This window comes from Protopterus annectens, chromosome 1.part1 (genome assembly GCF_019279795.1).
Source record: "Protopterus annectens isolate FY-2018-M chromosome 1.part1, PAN1.0, whole genome shotgun sequence".
In the NCBI taxonomy this organism is placed as follows: Eukaryota; Metazoa; Chordata; order Ceratodontiformes; family Protopteridae; genus Protopterus; species Protopterus annectens.
Genome location: NC_056726.1, coordinates 447,759,806 through 447,779,487, shown reverse-complemented (window position 1 = coordinate 447,779,487; position 19,682 = coordinate 447,759,806). Strand labels below are relative to the sequence as shown.

The 19,682-nt window shown below is 41.2% G+C and overlaps 1 protein-coding gene across 1 annotated transcript in view; it reads right to left on the bottom strand.

The window, feature by feature from the left end:
• Nucleotides 1–5,266: 5,266 nt before the first annotated feature.
• The window catches only part of LYST (lysosomal trafficking regulator), a 3,825,950-nt gene continuing 3,811,534 nt past the window's right edge, over nucleotides 5,267–19,682 (bottom strand). Inside the window, exon 52 of the mRNA XM_044075805.1 lies at nucleotides 5,267–9,765. Within this exon, the coding sequence (XP_043931740.1) occupies nucleotides 9,627–9,765 (139 nt within the window). The 3' untranslated portion in view covers nucleotides 5,267–9,626. The remainder of the gene's footprint in view (nucleotides 9,766–19,682) is intronic.

Here is a 19,682-nt window from a genome sequence, read left to right as displayed (position 1 = left end):
TATTGTGGAATACAGCTGTAGCTACCTTGAGAAAAATATTATTCAACAGAAATGAAAACAGTAGCCAGCTCCTCTGAAATCAGAGCATTCACAGATAAAGTAAAGCAAATTCGACAATAATGTTTACTTCTCATAAACCATAAAACTTTGATGCAAATCTTATTTTTGCTCACTTCATTTGCTGCAGTTGTTTTTTTTTACTTTCAGTGGTCAACAAGACAACAAAAGAAAAAAACAGAGTTCTTTATCTTCCAAAGTACTGTTACCATATAGCACATGGATGTCCAAGGTGGAATCAACGGGCTGAAGCAAGGATTTTCTAAACAAAAGAGACTTGGATCCATTCTGATTCTTGTTGAATGGCCTTTGAGGGCTCCTCAAATCTGACTTAAATGGCAGACTTCTTCTCATCTTATTCACAACTCATGAGATTCTCCTTTACCATAGGTCCAAAAAGTAGTGAGGCTCCATCGAAGGGTGCATAGGTAAAGGACACCTTAAAATTGTCTGCAAAATCACAGCAGCAGAGCCAAAAGTGATATTTGAGAATTTTGCCAGTACCTTCTGTCCTTTCTGCCCTATCAGCTGCATTACGGTACAGCCAAATGGAGAGTTTGGTGATAAAGCACTGCATTCAGGACAGTCTATAGCAGCTGTGTGATGGCCTAAGCCAAAGTATCAACAGCTTGTTTTGCTAGGTCCCTTTGGGAGCATATCATCTGAATAAGATAATTTTCTGCTTTTAAAGCAAAGCTGACAGAGGTATAGACATGCTATCTCATCATATCAATTGCCCTGGAATCCTTATTTTGGGGATGGAAAGCAGTGGACCTAGCAATGAATTCCCGCTAGGTGGCCATTGCAACCATCACTGAATCTACCTGAGAACTATTTGGCCAAAAATTTCTGCTTTTAAGAGGGGCACAAAATCTTACTTGGCTTCCTGGTGATAGCTTTGAATGTTTCCGGTTCCTGCCATGCCCTCCTGGCCAACAAAACTATCAAACAAAAAGGAGGGACCACCCATGAGGTAGAAGGAGTATAGCTATATGCTTTGAAGAGCACTTCTTCATCCTGAGAGGGTGGTTCTGATGTCCAAGATCCCCTCTGTTTCATCAATTCAAATACTTTGCTGAAAGTGATGTCTTCAGAAGGGGACCAAGGGAAATACTCTCTCTTATCCAAGTCAGTGTCAGATGTTATAGACTCTGATGTAGGGATGTAGCTCTCAAGCTCTTGGCACAAGAAATGTGGAAAAAGCCACAAATAATGGGGGTACAAAACCCCAAAATAAGGAGAAATTTCAAATATTGCTCTTACAGACTTAAAAAGTTAAAAAAGATATGAAGTCTGAAACTTTAAAGCTTGTCACTATATAGTGAATTCAGTCCTCATTGATTTGCCACAAAAATGCAGAAAGCCACACATTTTATCTCATTACAGCAGAGTGCGCATATAGGCGTTTCTGCAGTTAACTCCTATTAATACCTCTGGGCATCAAATATTGCTTGTTCATATTTGCATTAATAATTACAAAACCACGCAACATATCAGAAGATTTCAACTTAAAGCATACGTGATGGGAAACACAATTAAATTGATATTTGACTTCTGTCTAATGCAGCTAAAGAGATAATAAATATTATTTGTATAGTTTATTTCTAGTGTAATAATTCATATTTCTTTAAATATCTTAACATTCAGATAACACAGACAAAACTGCATAGTCTCACTTGAAAGCTCACAACTGTATGACGAAACTCCTGCTGTCTTGCTTGAATAGTTACTGAGGTATCATAAGCTGTTTATACAACATTGCAAAATTAATATTCATCGCCTTTATGTTGGTTTATAAAATACAGTTTAGTTCCAGAAATATGAATATTTTCTTGAACTGCAAGGTGATAACTTTTTTAAAGGTTCAAGCCACACCCACTGGGAGTTAAAGGCACATACTCCAAATAGATGTACTGGAGGGAATGAGTTATGAGGAACAGATCAAAAATATGACACAAAAATCTGGACAGTTGCGAGGTATGCAAGAGGAGGGGGGGGGACAACAGGTTTCTTTTTATATGTTCTCTATCTGGGTACCTCTGACTGTGACTTGGTGCAAACCTTAGAAGGAAACAGCCCTGCTTTGTCCCAGGGAGCCATGCTGAATGGACTAAAGAGCAAACAGAACAGCATCTTGTGGTTAAGCCAGTACTGAGGAATGTCCTGATGTAAACCTTGGGGGTGATGCCATCATCCTCTATATAACCTCAAAGGCGGATCCTGCATGCATCTGCAATATGAGACCCCTCCTAAGAACTGAGATCTTTGCTGCCAAAAGTGAAGTGGATGGCACTAAGGAAGGATGTCCTGATACCAAGAATCCAAAAGGCCTTGAGGTTGAGACCGGTAATGATGGTTGGAACTTTGAGGATTCTGACACCGAAAATGGTTCCAAAATGAAAAGAGTTTTGCCAAGGTCTGAGCACTGACTGCCCAGGTTGGAATTTACTTGACAAGAAACAGGTAGGAGTAGTGTGTTCTGGATGACTGAAAGTTGGTGCCAAGGTAGGAACATCTGTCACCCCAAACGTAAAGAATCTTGTTGGATAGCTGGCTCTGAAACCACTAGTGTGGATACAGGCATGATGGAAATAGCTAAAATTGGAATGTGTGGGCCAAACCAATCCGCCCTGGAACCAGAGGGGAATGGAATGATACCCTCATCACTGGCTCCTAATTCACTTCAAAAGTACTTCTAAATGAACTCACAGATCTCACTGAAGGGATGAAAGGAGGTTTGAAGGTTCTATATCAGAACATCAAAGTTTTAAAACTTTGAATGTTCAAATATTGACCCATTCTGAGCGAATGCTAAAAATAGCGAATCTCAGAACACCAAATTCTTTCCTAGGGAAAGAATTTGGTTGGCTGGTTCTGTGGTTTCGCTATTTTCAGCGCTGTGGTGGAAATTTACGGGTTGGGTTCAGGTAAGTGTGCAACTGTGTGGTTGATAGGATTAGGGTGCGGGTTAGGCGAGTTAGGGTTAGGGCGCGGGTTAGGTGAGTTAGGGTTAGGGTGCGGGTTAGGTGAGTTAGGGTTAGGGTGCGGGTTAGGTGAGTGTACAATAGTGACAACCTTAGGGTTAGGGTTTAGGTTAAGGTAAGTGGATAGATAGTAGTGTATGCATAGTTTAGTGTAGGGTTAGCTATAGGATTATAAGTGTATGTGTGTGTATTGATGTTTTTTAGGTGTGCTTGCGTTGAGTGTATGAGTTTCGGAATAGCAAATTTTTTCCCAAGGAAAAAAATTTGCTGTTCTGAATGTTCGATATTATGAGATTTAGATATTTTAGGTTTGATGAAATAGCGTTTGCTATTTTCATCTTTCGATAACGTGATATAAACACGGTTTAGAGGTCATTAAGCAAGAAAGTTCTCATTCACAGGAATATCTGCTTCCTGACTTAGAAAAGGATCTATCCATGTCTCTGCTCAAAGGGAGGAAAAGGTTCCTTCCAAGGTACTGTGGGTGAAGAACAGCGACCTCATTCTTTTGACTTGTGTTTTTAGATTCCTAGCCTTTCACTTTTCTTTTCAGCTTTAGCTGAAATGTATGGCGGAAGCAACATCTTAATAATCATTTTTTTTATATATCAGCTACGGATTGTGGTCCAGTGCCCATACATGTAGCACAATCTGCCTTTAAATGTTAGTCTCCTAAGAACATGACACATAAATCATGCCCATCCTGCTGTGGAATCTTATGACCACAGCTTGTATATTTCTTGAAAGTCTTATTCAAGTTATATCAACAACAAAACCTGAAATGAGTTCAACAACTTTACAATACAAAACAAGATCTGTGAATACAAAACTTTGAGGTCGCCACACTGAATGCATAACTGTTGTACAGTTTGAGACACAAGGTATATAAAAGTAGAATTAGGAATGGTATCAAGCTAACAGCAAGGAAAATTTAAGCAAAAAGAGGATATTAAGATAAGCCTATTCTATAATCAAAATTTAGAAAATAATGAAGGACCACTTAGCACAGCTCAATCTATTCATAATACTAGCAAACAAGATTTGAAGGGCAGATCTCATGGAATTATGAGAAAACTGTGAAGGAACTGAAGCCACAGGAGCACTAGCTAAGGGCCATTTGGACCTGACAAGCAGCTCTGTACCCAACTGTAAGATCAGACAGACTGATGAAACGAGATAATAGATTATGATGAATACAATGACACTACTATTGTTCATCCAGTTTTCACTGCACTCATAACTTATGAATATTTTCATATTAAATTTAATTTTCATAATCAAGTGAGTTACATTTTACTGACATTGTGAAATGCCATGGTGGGAGGCAGAATATACACTACCACTGTCAATGTATAATGCACTAAACTAGAGATATTGCTGGTTGTTTGTTAGCCTTTACGAAAATATGCATTATTTCTATATTGCCATTAATACTGCCATAATCAAACAACTAAAAAACATTACATGTGTCAGCTGAATCCTCAGACGGAACTGAAGAACACAGTTATTGACTTGCACTGTAAACTGTACATCTAGAGAGATACCGAATTTTGTTTGCATCGTTAATTATGTATATAGAAATACTCTTTCATATTTATGTAAATATTTGTATAAAACATGCACCCAGAAAGGAACTGCTTGGCTTCACATGAAAAGTAAAGTCTGGTCAGCAAAAGTGTTGCTGCTTTGTGTGTCCAAATTATCATAATGAGTACCACTGCTTCATAATATGCAAGGACATCTAGACTCTGAAATCTCTTACGACTGTGTGTGCCATGCGTTTCATACAAAGTAGTGAGCACAAACTTTAGTTTGGACACACTACACAATAAGTAGTACATGGGATTGGCTTCATCACACTGGTATTATGAGTCAACAAAGACTTCTGCTGGGCTATTATGCTATAAATGAGTCATAAACAGTAATTCATAAAAACTACAGTAAGCTCTCAGTTAACAGGCACCCATGGGGACTGGTAGATGCCTGATAACTGTAGTTTCTGGTTGCTTGAGAGTTACTATTAAAAATAGGCCTGACTAATACTGTATCCTATACTATTTGATTGGTTTGATTTGTTCTCAGGTTGGGGAGAGAGGGAATTTATTTTTATCCTCCTTTTTAAAACTCTAAAACATAAGGTATGTTTCTGAGGGGGTGGGGGGCACAAAGTGCAGCGCATGAGAATTGTACTGTATTGCTTCGATTTTTTTTTTTTTTTTTGCTGCTTGCTTGAGTCCCGGTTAACTGAGATTTTACTGTAGCCGAATGAAATCCTCAAGTATACATTTTTAATTTCTCCAGTTGTTTGGGGTTTCTAATACTGTGACAGGAATGCAGGATACAATTAAAGTTCATGAATTTAGTATTGTTTAAGGCTTTAATGCTTGCCAAAAATGTTCTTCTCAGCACCTGCAATGTACCCATAATTGCACCCTTCTGTAGCACATACCAGGTTACATGCACTGGCAGCATATTTAAGTATGCTTGTCAACTAATTTTTATTAGTCTTGTTGCTACTATCGCTGTCTCAGTCTCTTTATTCCACTTTGCTTTAGTTTCTGCTTTCAAATTCTGGTATCTTATGGCTTTGAGTCTTTCAGTAAGGAAGGCACTATAATCACAGGGGGAAGTTATTTAAATGATTACTACTACTTTTGTTCTTTTTTCTTGGACTTCTGTATCTGTTTATCTTGCATTTATTTATTGGGTGATCCCATGTGATCTTCTGTACGGGGTTTCACCTGCTACTCTAAGCTACAAGAAAACTTTCCACCTTACTGAGTAAGGTTCTGTTTGCAGCAATTTAATATACTGATGATGTTAAACTAGAGGCACATGCCATTCAGGAAGTCAATATGTTGCCAGGTAAATATATTCATTTACTTTTTAAGGCCTTTTTTCTCCACTCATCCCCATTACCATCACCCCAGTTACCACCTTAGTTTTTCCCCTCTTTCCTGGTGGCCAAGAACTTCCAGAGGGGAAGTGAAGGCTGGGGATCTTTGCTGTCATGCATACTTCCCTTCTCCACCACAGTGGCTAATAGACACAGTGAGAAAGTAGGGCCTGCAGCACTAACCAAGTGGTGTATATGTGCTTCCACTCATACACGAATGTACAGTTACAACACTGCGAGCTGTCTGCCACGCCAATGTGTGCTTCCACAAATACACACATATACAGTTACAGCAATACAAGCTGTCGACCATGCCACATGTGTGCTTCAACTCATACAAGAATGTACAGTTACAACACTGCGAGCTGTCTGCCACGCCAATGTGTGCTTCCACAAATACACAAATATACAGTTACAGCAATACAAGCTGTCGACCATGCCACATGTGTGCTTCAACTCATACAGCACTAGAAGCTGTCTGCCACACCACAGCAGACTGCAGCCTCTACTCTAGCCCTTAAGTTGCCATTGCCTCTTGGCCTCATGGCAAATGTACAACAGGCAAAATTCCCTTCCTGCCCCTGGATGGACAAGTTGAATCTTATCTGTTCACTTACCCCATCTTAATAAGCTCCTTCAGTACCATGGTTCACTGGGCAACCCTAGGTAGCTGCAGTTGAGTTAAGGCATTATAACTCTATACCACCAGCTGGCAGCATTTAATTAAAAAACAGAGGCATTAAATCCCAAACTCTCTGCAGTTCCATAAAGCAGCTACATCAACTAAATACTGTTGTTCACAGTTTACTATGTGCATGTGAACGGAAACTGCAACTCTTGGAGAGCAGTGCAGTATCTTACACACGCCTAATCACTGCATACATGCAGCAAGACTGATTTTCTAAATCAGGGGACCAGGGCTCACTCTGGCAATGACTGTAAACATGCTGAGCTGTAACATACTCTGACTGTACTTAGCTATAAGTTTTTTTCTGTTCTATTGCTGGCCATATTACCTAGTACTTAGCTGCAATTACTTTCTCCTTATAGATAGCAGCAAGGTTTTCTAAACCAACACATGGTTTTACATAAGATGCATTATCTAATAGTGTACTTTTCATTTTAAAAGTGCCAGTACTAAGGAAAATGCTTCTTAAACAAAGGAAATATGAAGTGAATGGGTATGTTTGCCTTTTACAGTAGATGATGTAGAGATAAGCATAAAAACAAAAACCTGATGGACAGTATTAAGGGTATCAAGGCCAAGGCTTGTGTCTTTCTTTTAAACCAGTAAAAATTTATTTTCTATTCTTTAAAGATCTACACCTAAACAATATAAGTAAATAATTCTACATCAAAATCTTTCACGTACACAATGTTAATTTGCAAATATTTTTTTTTAGTTAAACAATTTTGTTTCTGAAATTTTGGTCAGTTCTTGACCCAGATTTATGGAGTTTATTTTGAGGCAGTATATGAAATGCATAGATTTCTGTGCAGTCTGCATTTACCTATTTAGACCACTGGTTTCTAATACATGTATATGCATTAAAAAATGTCCAATTTTCCCATGTTACATAAGTGGGGATGAAAAATCTATGTGGCTCTTTTATAAAACAAGGCAGAATGCTGAACAAAGTCTACAAGAGCAGGTAGTTTACTGCAAAATACAATAAAACTTCCTATGCATAGAAGACATGTTAAATGCTTACCCACTTGGAAACTTTATAAAGATATTGGGTAAAGAGGATTTTTTCTTAACAAATGCACGCTCATAAAATGACTGGATTAGAGAAAATGTCCGTGAACAGTTCTAACAGAAATAAAACAACCGTACTTAAGAGTTCAAAGAGATATAAACATCTTAAGTTAAAATCCACCACCAGATTATTAGGCAATTCCTGCAAATGAAATGTGTAACACTGTACTCCATGGCACCTCTTCCCATTAGTACTTATTAAACAATAATTACCAAGTGAAACAGCACTCAGCACTTACTGCTTCAAAATACTAAAATGAGAGCACCAAAAATCTCTCTCTGCAAGGGGAAAGACCAAGTAATTTTCTGCTGGGGGAAGTAAAAGAAAACTGAGGATGCAGCCAGAAACCCAGAATTTCCTTCGTATGTTTACTGAACTTTGTGTAAGTTACAAACATTTTGGGTTTTCAGTAAGCTTTATTCATGTAGCCATCAGGACTTTTAAAAAATAATAATTTCTGGTCTCGGTTTGTGTTATTTGAACTAGAGCATGCTAGAGAATTCAAGATTAGCTCAGAGCTTTCATTAAATTTTGAATGTAAAATGCTTTGCTTTCTAAAATCATACATATTTATTTTTTAACTTCCATCAAGCTTCACTGATGGCATCAACAAAGTACACCAAAACAAAATGACATCTTGACCATTAGCATTTAATTTTCTAGGACACTTTCACTAAAGCTGGATGCCCCCAGGCCTTCTTGCACTTCCCCTCAGCTGTATATTAACTATTACACCTACAATAATGTCTCATAAATGCTCTTCTGCTTCACAAAAGGTTACTGCTTGGGATACTCAGTATAGTATCCTGAAGCAGTATGAATGAAAATACTGTTCTGCTGGGAAGTTACAGTACAATGTTTGAAAAAATACTTTCTGATCCAGCTGTTTCAGCTATTAATCCCTAATCTTTGCAAAGCCAACTTTGTACTCAGAATTTCACTCTACTCCTACTGCAGTCTCCATACAAAATATGGTAAAAAATTACTTATATTCAAAATATTTTCATTTTTACAGGATAGTTAAGTGGCAGTGAAGTTGAAGTCATGATTCCTGCATGACTACTGACAGCCAACTCTAAGTTTCTAGTAATAGCTGTATTTTAAAAACAGGTCTAAAAGGCAAACTGTGAGGCACTGTTCTGTTCTTCTTAGTCTCCTACTAGCCTTTGTATGCACTGCAATGTTTGCACATCTGTAAACTGGCCTACTGGTAAAAAAGATTGTGCACTCATGCCAGTTGGGAGTAAATCAAGTCATAGTGAAAATTGAAGTTCAATGGGGGTCACTGTGAATAACAACTTCTGGTAAAATAATAACAGAATGACTACATTAACAAAACGTAAGTATAAACTGTACCTTATGAAACAACACAACACATGCTCATAAATGTAACAATGTTCCTAGCAATTTCTACTAACAACATTAAGATATCCTAATACCAAAAGGATTAGGTACTGACCCCCCCCAATATATATATATATATATATATATATATATATATATATATATATATATATGTATATTTTATAAAAGAAACACTGTTGTCTAGTGCTTGCTGGCTGATTAACGCATCCATGTTTGAGATGAAATCTACAAGAACAATATGGTTAACATAAAGCAAGTTTCAGTCAAGCCCTACAGCATTCAGACCAATGAGGTACGCAAAAGCAATTTTGCCATCATGAAAACAATGCATGTCCTCTGTAATGGCAGGCTAGCACTAGCATCAGGATATGCATTTCTTAACAATGTTCTTTGGATAATTTTCTTTTTCTTTGCCACATGAATGTAATTCTCAGAAGGCTCACTGCTATTCACTGTATAAGTTATAAATCCCAGGGAGTGTCGTAGGTCAGCATATTTATAAGAAGTCTGTTCTCCTGGGTGTTAAGTGCTTCGGAAAACATTCTAATGGGGAGATGCAATACATCAACCAGCTGCATAACTACTTAGGAAAGAAAAGAACATGGGCAGCTTCAAACGCTGCTGGTCCTTACGACACCAGGCTATCACTGTTCCTTCACTGTTTGCTGTGTACAAATGATGTCCATCGCATGAAAATGTAAGACTGCAAGAAGAAAACATAAAAAAAAAACAACTTTAAACAATCATGAAAACGTCCAAAATACATGGCAGTGTAGCAAAGTGGTCAGATGTATGACCAGAGAATTATAGCTATATGAAATTCAACAAAAACAGATTTGATATATTAAACCTCCACTCAGTGATACTACGGATACCCCAAAGTAACATCTATGTTTAATGTAATTCACATGATTACTCAACAAAGCCAATAACATACAAATAAATTAGGTTAACTTCCACTTTGTCAGCTACAGTAGAATGAGCAACTACAGAAATGAAACAGCCTGCAGTAATCTTCTGTTTACAATGTAAAGTTTTCAGTTTACTGAACCATGTAGCACATGTTAGCCAGCTGCAGACTGCTTCAGCAGAATAAATAGGACAGGGAGGACGATATTCCAGGATAAACTGCTGACTCCAATTGAATTCAAGCAATTGGTGTTAACCATCACATGACCTTAAACTGCTTCCCCTGCCTAACAGAAAACAAGCTGGATATCAGTTCTCTGAATCAATTCAGTAGTAGCGGGACTATTTTTTTCTTCATTTTTAGATCAATCTCTGTGTCTTTAGTTATAAAATATATTTTTCTTGACTCCCAGTACTTGACTGGAATGAAGAAATTACTTTTGTTTGCCAGTTTTTTTTTTTTTTTTTTACATTTACACCTATATACTTACTTTGGTATTTAACAACTTTAACTGTGAAATATGAAATTGTGTTTGTGCTGCTTGGCAAAAGGAGCTAGCTAAATGGAAGTTCAATATTTACACATCTGGAATCGAAGTCTGTTTCTGGGGATCAACCTGGCTGCAGTTTCTTAATTCCAGTGGGATAGTTTCATTTGTAAGTCAGTATTTCCCCCACAATCTGCACTCTTTTTCACACCAAAGGAAATTGCTGAGTGGTAATTCTCTTCCCCTGCTATACTTTTATACTACAGATTTTGTGATCAGAACAATGACTGTCGGTAGAATCTATGGAGCAAAAAATTGGCAGCTGGTGTCTCTGAAGAAACATACAACCGTACCACACAACGTTACTGGCGAAGATGCATGAATGTTGTTTCAAAATCCATCAGCAAGAACAAGTCCAAGGGATGGCTGGGGTGGATGGGATTACTGGGCTGAAGAACTGTTCTCCTATCCTGGGGGAAGGGGGGCTGTAGTCACAGCAATACTGACCCCCTCACATGAATTAGGGATACAGCAGTGTGTGTGTGTGTGTGTATGTATGTGTGTGGCTTTTCTCCATGGTTTACCCCCTACTTATTGTTACCCTTATGTCACTGCAGCTCTGGACAGAATAACTCCCCTTTCAAATACATAACTAGCAAGCTGCCTTAGAACTACACTTTTCACAGTTCTGAACATGGGGAACATAGATGGTTCCCTCTGGCACACCTTCCATCACATGGAAAGTGGCATCAAGTGGACTGGGAAGCCTGTCCCTAGTGAGGGAAAGGACTCTCCTAGATAAGATGAAACAGGAAGCTGTTTTCATCACGGACAGGTAATTTTATGTGACAGGCTGGATCCCCACCCCCCCACCCCAGTGTCACTCTGTAACTGTATCTTTGGGCAGGAATTACTAGTAACTAGGTCTGTGTACTGTGTGACTTCTTTTTCAGTGCAGTTCTGTAAAATATGTAACTGAATGTATACTACCTCAAGTCCCAAATGTCAGCAAAACAGTGGGGAAGTAGAACAGTGTGGTCCAGGCTATAACAGACCTCGCCTACTCTAAAAACTCAAACTGCTGTATTTTCAGTTCTGGAAAAAAGAAATATTTCACTGCAGTATATGGGTCATACACTGGCGTAAATACTAATGAGCAGAAGAGATCCCAAAGCCAAGCTAGCTATCTCATATGCTGTGAAGGCCTCTGAAAATCAAAGAAATATTAATGGATTACAGACAGTGTAAACTAAATTCTGCTTTGGCAGATCAAAAAAAGAACTTCACAGAACTGCAAAAAGTGGAAACAGTAAGGACAACTATGGACTCTGGAATTAATGTGTAGAAAAGTAATTTACCTGCCAAGGTGATATGTCAAGCAGTGCAACCAATATTACACTATGGGCAAGGTCCAGGCATGCAGATATACTGAAAAAACAAAGCATGCAGTGATGTAGTCTGGATCTTGAAGAGGCTCATTTATTTAACTATCCATATTCTGAAATCTGATCTCCAAGTCCTGAGCTAGATAAAGTATCTGACGTAATAGTCAACAAGTTCTATGTGGTCAGGCATTCAACTTGCAGAATTAAACTCACCAATTCTGTGCTCCCAGACCGCTGCTCTACACAGAAAATCACTGCCGGTGCTGAAATACAAATCATACCTGCAGTGACAGCAGTATGGGTGTGGTCTTTTCCCTTTTCTCCATGTTTGTGTGATCAAGGTATTAGTATATACATATATATATATATATATATATATATATATATATATATATATATATATATTAGAAATGTTTGGAAGAAGGTGGGGGGGGGGGGTTGCCTCCATACAGGGGGTGCAGAAGGGCATGCCCCTGTATAAAAAAAACAAAAAACAAAAGAAGTTATGTACTTACCATAACGTTCCATCTGAGTTGTTCATCTCGCCTTCATTCTTTGGCTCCGAGTCGGCCACTTTACTAGCTGAAGATCTCAGAGTAGCTCAAGGCCAAGTCCCTATCCCATGATGCACTATGTCCTACCTCAGATCTAGTTTGCTGAACCCAGCATGTAACAGATAAAAACCTAATATATACTCCAATTGGAGCAAGAAGTCACAGAACAAGACCACCAGACCCCAAGTTTACTCATTCTTCGAGACCCTGGAGGGGGGGAAGGCGGGTGGGAATGTAAGAATGAAGGCAAGATGAACAACTCATATGAAATGTTATGGTAAGTACATATCTTCTTTATGTGAAGTTGTTCAATCTCGCCGTTCATTCTTACACATGGGTAGCGTCCCAAGCACCCCAATCCAGGGTGGCTCAGGAGAGTATATTCCTGAGGACAGTGGAACCAAAGGAAGTCCTGTCCCTGGAGGCCCTGTCCACTTTGTAATGAGTGATAAAGGTATGCAGCTTAGACCAAGTGGCAGCTGCACATATAGTGTCCAAAGGCAATCGAGCCGCATAAGCAGAAGAAGTGGAAACAGCTCTAATGGAATGCGCTTTCACGCCATGCTCTAATGGTTGGTTCGCTGAGGAGTATATAAATTTAATGCAGTCAGTTAACCATTTGGAAAGGGTAACTTTAGAGACTGGTAGCCCTTTCTTAGTGTCAGCATGAGAGACAAAGAGTTGGTCAGATCTTCTAAATTCCTTTGTCCTGTCCAAATAGAATCTCAATTGTCTGTGGACATCAAGTTTATGCAACATGTACTCTAACTTATTAGAATGGTTACTGAAAAATGATGGAAGTTCAATAGTTTGATTCAGGTTAGTCTTGGAACACACCTTTGGAAGGAATGAGGATTTGTCCTCAGTGATACTCTGTCAGGGTGAAACACCAAATACGGGGGTTTGATAGATAAGGCTTGAAGCTGAGATACTCTACGTGTTGAGGTAATGGCCACCAAGAAAATAGTTTTCCAAGAAAGAAACTTTAAATGGCAGGATTATGCAGGCTCAAAGGGGGAAAGAGTAATCCATGACAGCACAAAATTTAGATTTCAGGGAGTAAAACGTTGTCTAACTGGTGGCCTAAGATGAATGGTACCCTTCAAGAAGGCCCTACATAATCTGTGAGACATCAAAATAGAATCTTTAGCTCCAAGGTGAAAATTTGAAATTGCAGCAATAGAACTCTTATAGTGGCAGCAGCACCACCTTCATGAAAAAGCTTAGATAGGAATTCCAGAATACAGCAATCAGGGCAACGTAAGGATCAATGTTATTCTGGGAGGCCCAAAAAGCAAATTGCTTCCATTTACTAGTATATAACTTTCTAGTGGAAGCTTTATGTGAAGATACAAGAATATGCTGTACCTTGGAAGAAACATTGTGTGACCTGGCTAGGTTGGGAATCGGAGCAGCCAAGCTGTCAGTCTGAGGGAATGAAGGGAGGGATGGAGGGTCCCTGACACATGTGTCAGCAGGTCTGGAACTGGGTCCAGAATCCAAGGTTCCTCCAGCTGATAGAGTCGAAGGAAGGGAAACCAAATCTGTTGAGGCCAAAAAGGGGCTATTAAGATTACAGTCCTTTCCAGGCTTTTGGCTTTCTGTAAGAATTTCTGAATCAGGGGTGTAGGTGGAAAGGCATATAGGAGTCCCAATGGCCAATCGTATACGAGCGAGTCCCTTGGGCTGTCCCTCAGAGGGGGATTCAGGGCAAAGTAGCTTCTGCGTTTGGCATATATAGGGGATGCAAACATGTCACAGCAATGCTGGCCCCATCTGTGGAAAATCATCTCTGCAACTTCGTCTTTGAGAGACCACTTGTGCGGTAACAGACTGGCTCTGCTCCATTTGTCCGCTATCACACTGGATTTCCCCTGGATCTGCGTTGTTATCAGAAAGCGCCCGGTGGATACCACCCACTGCCAAATTCTCAAGGCCTCTCGACACAGAGGGTAAGACTTGGTTCCCCCTTGCTTGTTGATGTACCAGACCACAGATATGTTGTCTGTCTGTATCGCAATCATCCCTAGAGGAAGACAGTCATGGAAGTGCTGCAACGCCAAAAGCACTGCTCTCAGCTCCAGAATATTGATGTGCAACTGTGACTCTGTCTCTGACCAGGTGCCTTGGGCTGTTCTTCCCTGAAAAAGCTCTCCCCACCCTATGAGAGAAGCATCCGTGGTCACTGTGGCTGATGGCGGGGGAGAAACAAATGGTCGACCTACTGTAACCTGGTGGCTGGTCAACCACTAGCGAAGATCCTTCTTGCAAGAGTCTGTAATCATGATTAAGAATGACACTGGAAGTTGTTGGTAAGACCACTGGGTGAAGAGTAACCATTGGAGAATCCTCATGTGCATACATCCCAGAGGAAATGCTATGAGCGTAGCTGCCATGGTATCTAGTAGGTTCAATATTTGAGAGGCCGGTACTTTTTTTCCTTGCAAAATATATGATACCTAGTTTCAAAGAGTGGCTATTCTGTCCAGGGGCAATTTTACTGTGGTGGTGGTGGTGGTGGTGGTGTCTAGTTCTGCTCTGATAAAGGAGATATGCTGTGATGGCGACAACGTAGAATTGTCGAAATTTATAGTTATGCCTGAGAGCAGAGATGGAGTGTGTGATCCTGGACAGAATTAGATGATGCCTGGAGGCGGCGGCAAGGAGCCAGTCATCCAGATACGGAAACACTCGGAATCCTAGACGCCTCAGGTGAGCTGTAACCACTGCCATGTATTTGGTAAACACTCTGGGGGCTGTTGTGAGTCCAAAGAGCAGTGTTCGGAATTGGTAGTGACTGGCTCCCAGCCGGAAACGCAAATGATCTCTGGATGGTCTGGCCATTTTTATATGGTAGTACACATCCTTGAGATCTATAGAGCATATCCAATCACCCATTCTGAAGAATGGGAGGATAGACTGAAGCGTGACCATCCGGGACTTCTCCTTCTTTATAAATGTGTTGAGTCTGCTAAGATCCAAGATGGACCTCCAGTCCTCTGTCTTCTTTGGAACTAAAAAGAATCTGGAGTAAGTTCCAGATCCTATCTGGTCTGCTGGGACTGGCTGGATGACTCTTTTTTCCTGCAGCCTCTGGATTTCTATAGCTGCTTGATCCCTGAGACTGGGTGGAACGTCTGGGATTTTCTTCCGAACAGCTGGGGTTTCTAAGAATGGGATGATGTAACCGCTGGTAATGATGCTTTGTAGCAAGAATCTCTTGTAACTCCTAGCCAGGCATCCGGATATAAAGCCAAGTGACCTCGACTGCCTCCAGAGTAGGACAGTCAGGCCTCCTTTCAGGAGCGTTGGTAGAGCTTACCAAAGAACTGGTCCCTGTCACCCTGGTTCTGCAGACCCCCTCTGCCGCCAAGGTGGAGTCTTCCATTATTACCCCTTCCTCTGCCCCTGGAGAGGGGTTCACTACGTGTGTTCTGGAAAGCTCCTTGGGACTTCCGGAACCACATTTTTCCACCTTTCTGCCCTTTGGGGTATGGTCTGGTAGGGGTGGAAAAATAGACTCCTATGGCAGATAGAGTCTTTCCATCTTGCTCACACCTAGTTAGAGTCTCCTTGACTTTGGGCCCAAAAAGAAATGAGCCATTGAATGGGCTGTTGACAAAGAAAGACTTGAAGGCTTCCGCAAAGGAGCATAAGTGCATCCAGGAATGTCTCTGAAGAGCTATTGCTGAACTCGCTGCTCGACTCGACCCATTGGCTGCATAGTAAATGAGCCGCATGGACGAGTTAACTATGGAATTAAGGGTATTAAGCTGGGCTGTCACCTTTTCAGAGACACCTCCATCTGTACTACCCTGCAGAGCATCTCCGAGCTCTTTTAGGGGATCTCTTTGAAGATGGGTAAAATGAGTCAAGTAGTTAAGCGATCGCATAGCAAAGGTAACAGAACTAAATATGTGTTTCCCATACCTGTCCATCGTCCAGGAATCCCTATTAGTTGAAGAGGTTTCGGACATCTCTTTCTTGGTGGCCACCGCCGCCACCACCATGATATCAACCGGAACTCCCTTAGTGAGGTGCATCTTATCTTGGGGGGAGGTGATAAACTTGTTGGGCCCACGAGGGACCGGTTCCATAGTATCAGGAGACTCCCACGCCCTTCAAGCAACCAATTCCATTAGCTTGTCAAAGGGCTGAGTCACCAAGGAGGTGGAAGGTTGAGACCCAAAGGCCTTCAGGAGCACCGACTCATCCTCAGTAGGGGTAATGGACTGCCAGTCACCTATCTGCTTAAGGACTTCCAGGATATCAGCAAAAGAGAGATCCTCCGAGGGGGACCGTGGGGATCCTTCTGACTCCTCTAAGTCGGTGTCTGATGTCAAAGACTCCTGTGGGGAGTCTAAATGCCTCCTCTTACACAGTTTCTTCCTGGGAACCTCATCAGTGGGAGCTTCCGGTGAGGTCTCAGTAGAACAAGGGTCATCCGATGGGGTTAACTGAAGCTTTGGGTCTCGACACTTCACTGGGACCTACGATGCAGAGGCAGAAAGCGGCACTTTAGGGGAGGAGCAGGATGTGTGTGTCTTGGATGACATAACCCTCCTCACGGCATCGAAAGCTCCACTGCTCCGACCTGAGGAAGCCACCAGTTCCGAAGAAGACGGCAACCTCCCCGGCACCGAGACAGTGGACTCTTGAGCCAGAGGATGGAGCTTAGCTCATCCACGCAGACTCTCCAAGAGGAAGGGTCGGAACCTATGCATCAGTTCGACTCCCGGAGCCGACCAGAGAGTGTGTCGGCTCCCAGACTCTTCAAACGGTACAGAAGAAGTCAGGGTTGATGGAGCCGATGGCACTGAACAGACCTCGGTTCCAAAGCTCCACAATCATCAGATCCTCCTCCCCCGGCTCCAAAGGCCCGGTTCGTCTCAGAGGATGAGTAGTCACAGCAGGTGCGATGGTCTTAGGCCCCGAAACCGGTTGGGTCGAAGCAGAAAATAATTTGGCCAGTGCCGGGTTCTCGAGACACCTCTGCACCACCCGGTCCACATCCACATCAGAGAGGGTCCTCGAAGAACGAGTCAAAGGAACCAAAGAAGCTACCGATTGAAGAATAGGAGATCTTAAGGTTTCGGAGACCGGTTCCAAGACTGGGGACTGGCTTCAAAACACTGGCTCGGTGCACAGTTCTGAAGACTGTGGAGCCGGCGACCACACCTCCACAGCAAGGCATGGAGCCTATGACTTGGGCTCCGAGGAAGCTTTAGAGGATTTTGACCCCTTCAATGGCCTGGAGGTCTGGTCAGCCTTGTCCAATGACTCCTGAAAAACTGGCTTCAATAATGCTCTATCCACCAACTTTCTTCTTCTTTCAAGCAAAACCCGGCTACTGAAGGAATGGCAGATACAGCAATCCTCCTGGAGGTGAACTGGCCCCAAGCAATAGACACATTTTACGTGGGCATCAGTGGACATTTTCTGCCCGCATTTTGGGCACTTTTTAAAGCCTGATTTCTGCTTTTGGTCAGCCATACTAAGAAGAAACAACAGTATGCACTAATCTGAAGAAATATTACTGTATAACAGCAGCACACACACTGCAAACTCTAACTACTGTATAAAACTCTAACTATAAGAAGCTAAGGTAACTAAATTTTTAAAACTATCTAACCAACAAGCTAAATATACGCTCACTAGCAAAAACTATTCCAAGAACTATCTAAGCACACGTTAAAACAGGACAGGGAACTATTCAACCAAGGCACGACCAAAGGCCTAAGAGCAGTCGCTCTTAAAAGGATGAAATCTCATCAAATATATCAAAAAACTAAGTCAAACAAAGGCTAACTAGCCCGATAAACAGTATAAACACAAAGCTTAGCTATAAAGGTAATAGATAGAAAACATTTTTTTCACAAACTGGCCCGACTCTCCAACGACCTCCGATCTGTTGCAGTGGCAAACTAGATGTGAGGTAGGATAGAGAGCATCATGGGATAGGGACCTGGCCTTGAGCTACTCTGAGATCTTCAGCTAGTAAAGCGGCCGACTTGGAGCCGATAGATTAGCTCTGAACCCCATATGTAAGAATGAAAGGCGAGACCGAACAACTTCACATTGTTTGTTTTTTAAAAAGCATACCAGTGAGGGAAAGGTTTGATGCATTGTTTTCATCCAAATGAACCTTCACTGAGTTAAAACTCAGTGGATGTAGGGGAGCCCAAAAAAATTACTACGACCTTCTAAGTGTGAAAAAATTTCCCAGAGTGTCATTGAAGGTGAATGTCAAGATATACAAGGTAAGGAAATTGTCTAGACTGATCCTAATATTAGTGTGAATCCACAACTAGCTGCTACTCATTGTAATCCAGGAGCAATCTGCTAATAATTAATATTCTAGGTTTGGGAGACTGACAGATAAACCTAGTAAAACTGCATGATGAACTCTCAAAATTCAACTGAAGATTTTCAGACAACCCCCCCCCCCCACAATGTACTCTTAACTGCCACTTATGCTGATGAATTTTACTCCCATCTAACAGTGTGAAAACCAAGAAATCACAATTAGAACCAAATATAATCAGAAATGTATAAACAAACAATATGGATGGAATGCAGGCATTAATACACTTTATAATAATAATAATAATAACAACAGATCTATCCTAAATAAAAACCCACAGTAAAGACACTATCAAAAAATAAAAAGAACTATGAAAGTTACCATAAGAAAAAATCAAAGTGGAATACAAATTAAAATTAGTATCCAAAGTCAAGAATAATCATAAATCCTCCTTTAGCTACACCAGATGATTAAGTAGTAACATTAGGTTCAGTTAGTGGTTTAGATGCTTGCAGAAGCTGTCCGGGGAGGATGGGATTGAGTGGGCATTGCCAGCTCACCCATCCTGGGGAAGCCAGGTGGTTCTAGCTCACCAAGCAGGTGACGCTTAGAAAATCTGAGCCTACCAAGCCCATGGTGCACTCAGTCATTGGGAATTCAGTGTGCAGAGACATGTTTCCCTTTGGAAGACAGCAACAGCAGAAGTAAGAAAAGCTGCTGAGGGAGATTCTTCCAGGAAAAGGGTGGGTCGATCCTCAGGACTGGCAAGCTGGCCCACTTGCTACAACCTGATTCTTCCCAGAGAAGAATGGTACATGCCCAGGCAGGAAGGAATGGGCTGCAGGACTCTAGTCTAGCCCAGGAATGCCCATCTTATGTCCTCCAGAACAAATGGGATGAATGGGTTCATGTAGAGGGGCCAATGGGCAATATCCTGTGGGAACAGCAAAGTACCACCATGAAGTGGGTCCCACCTCAGA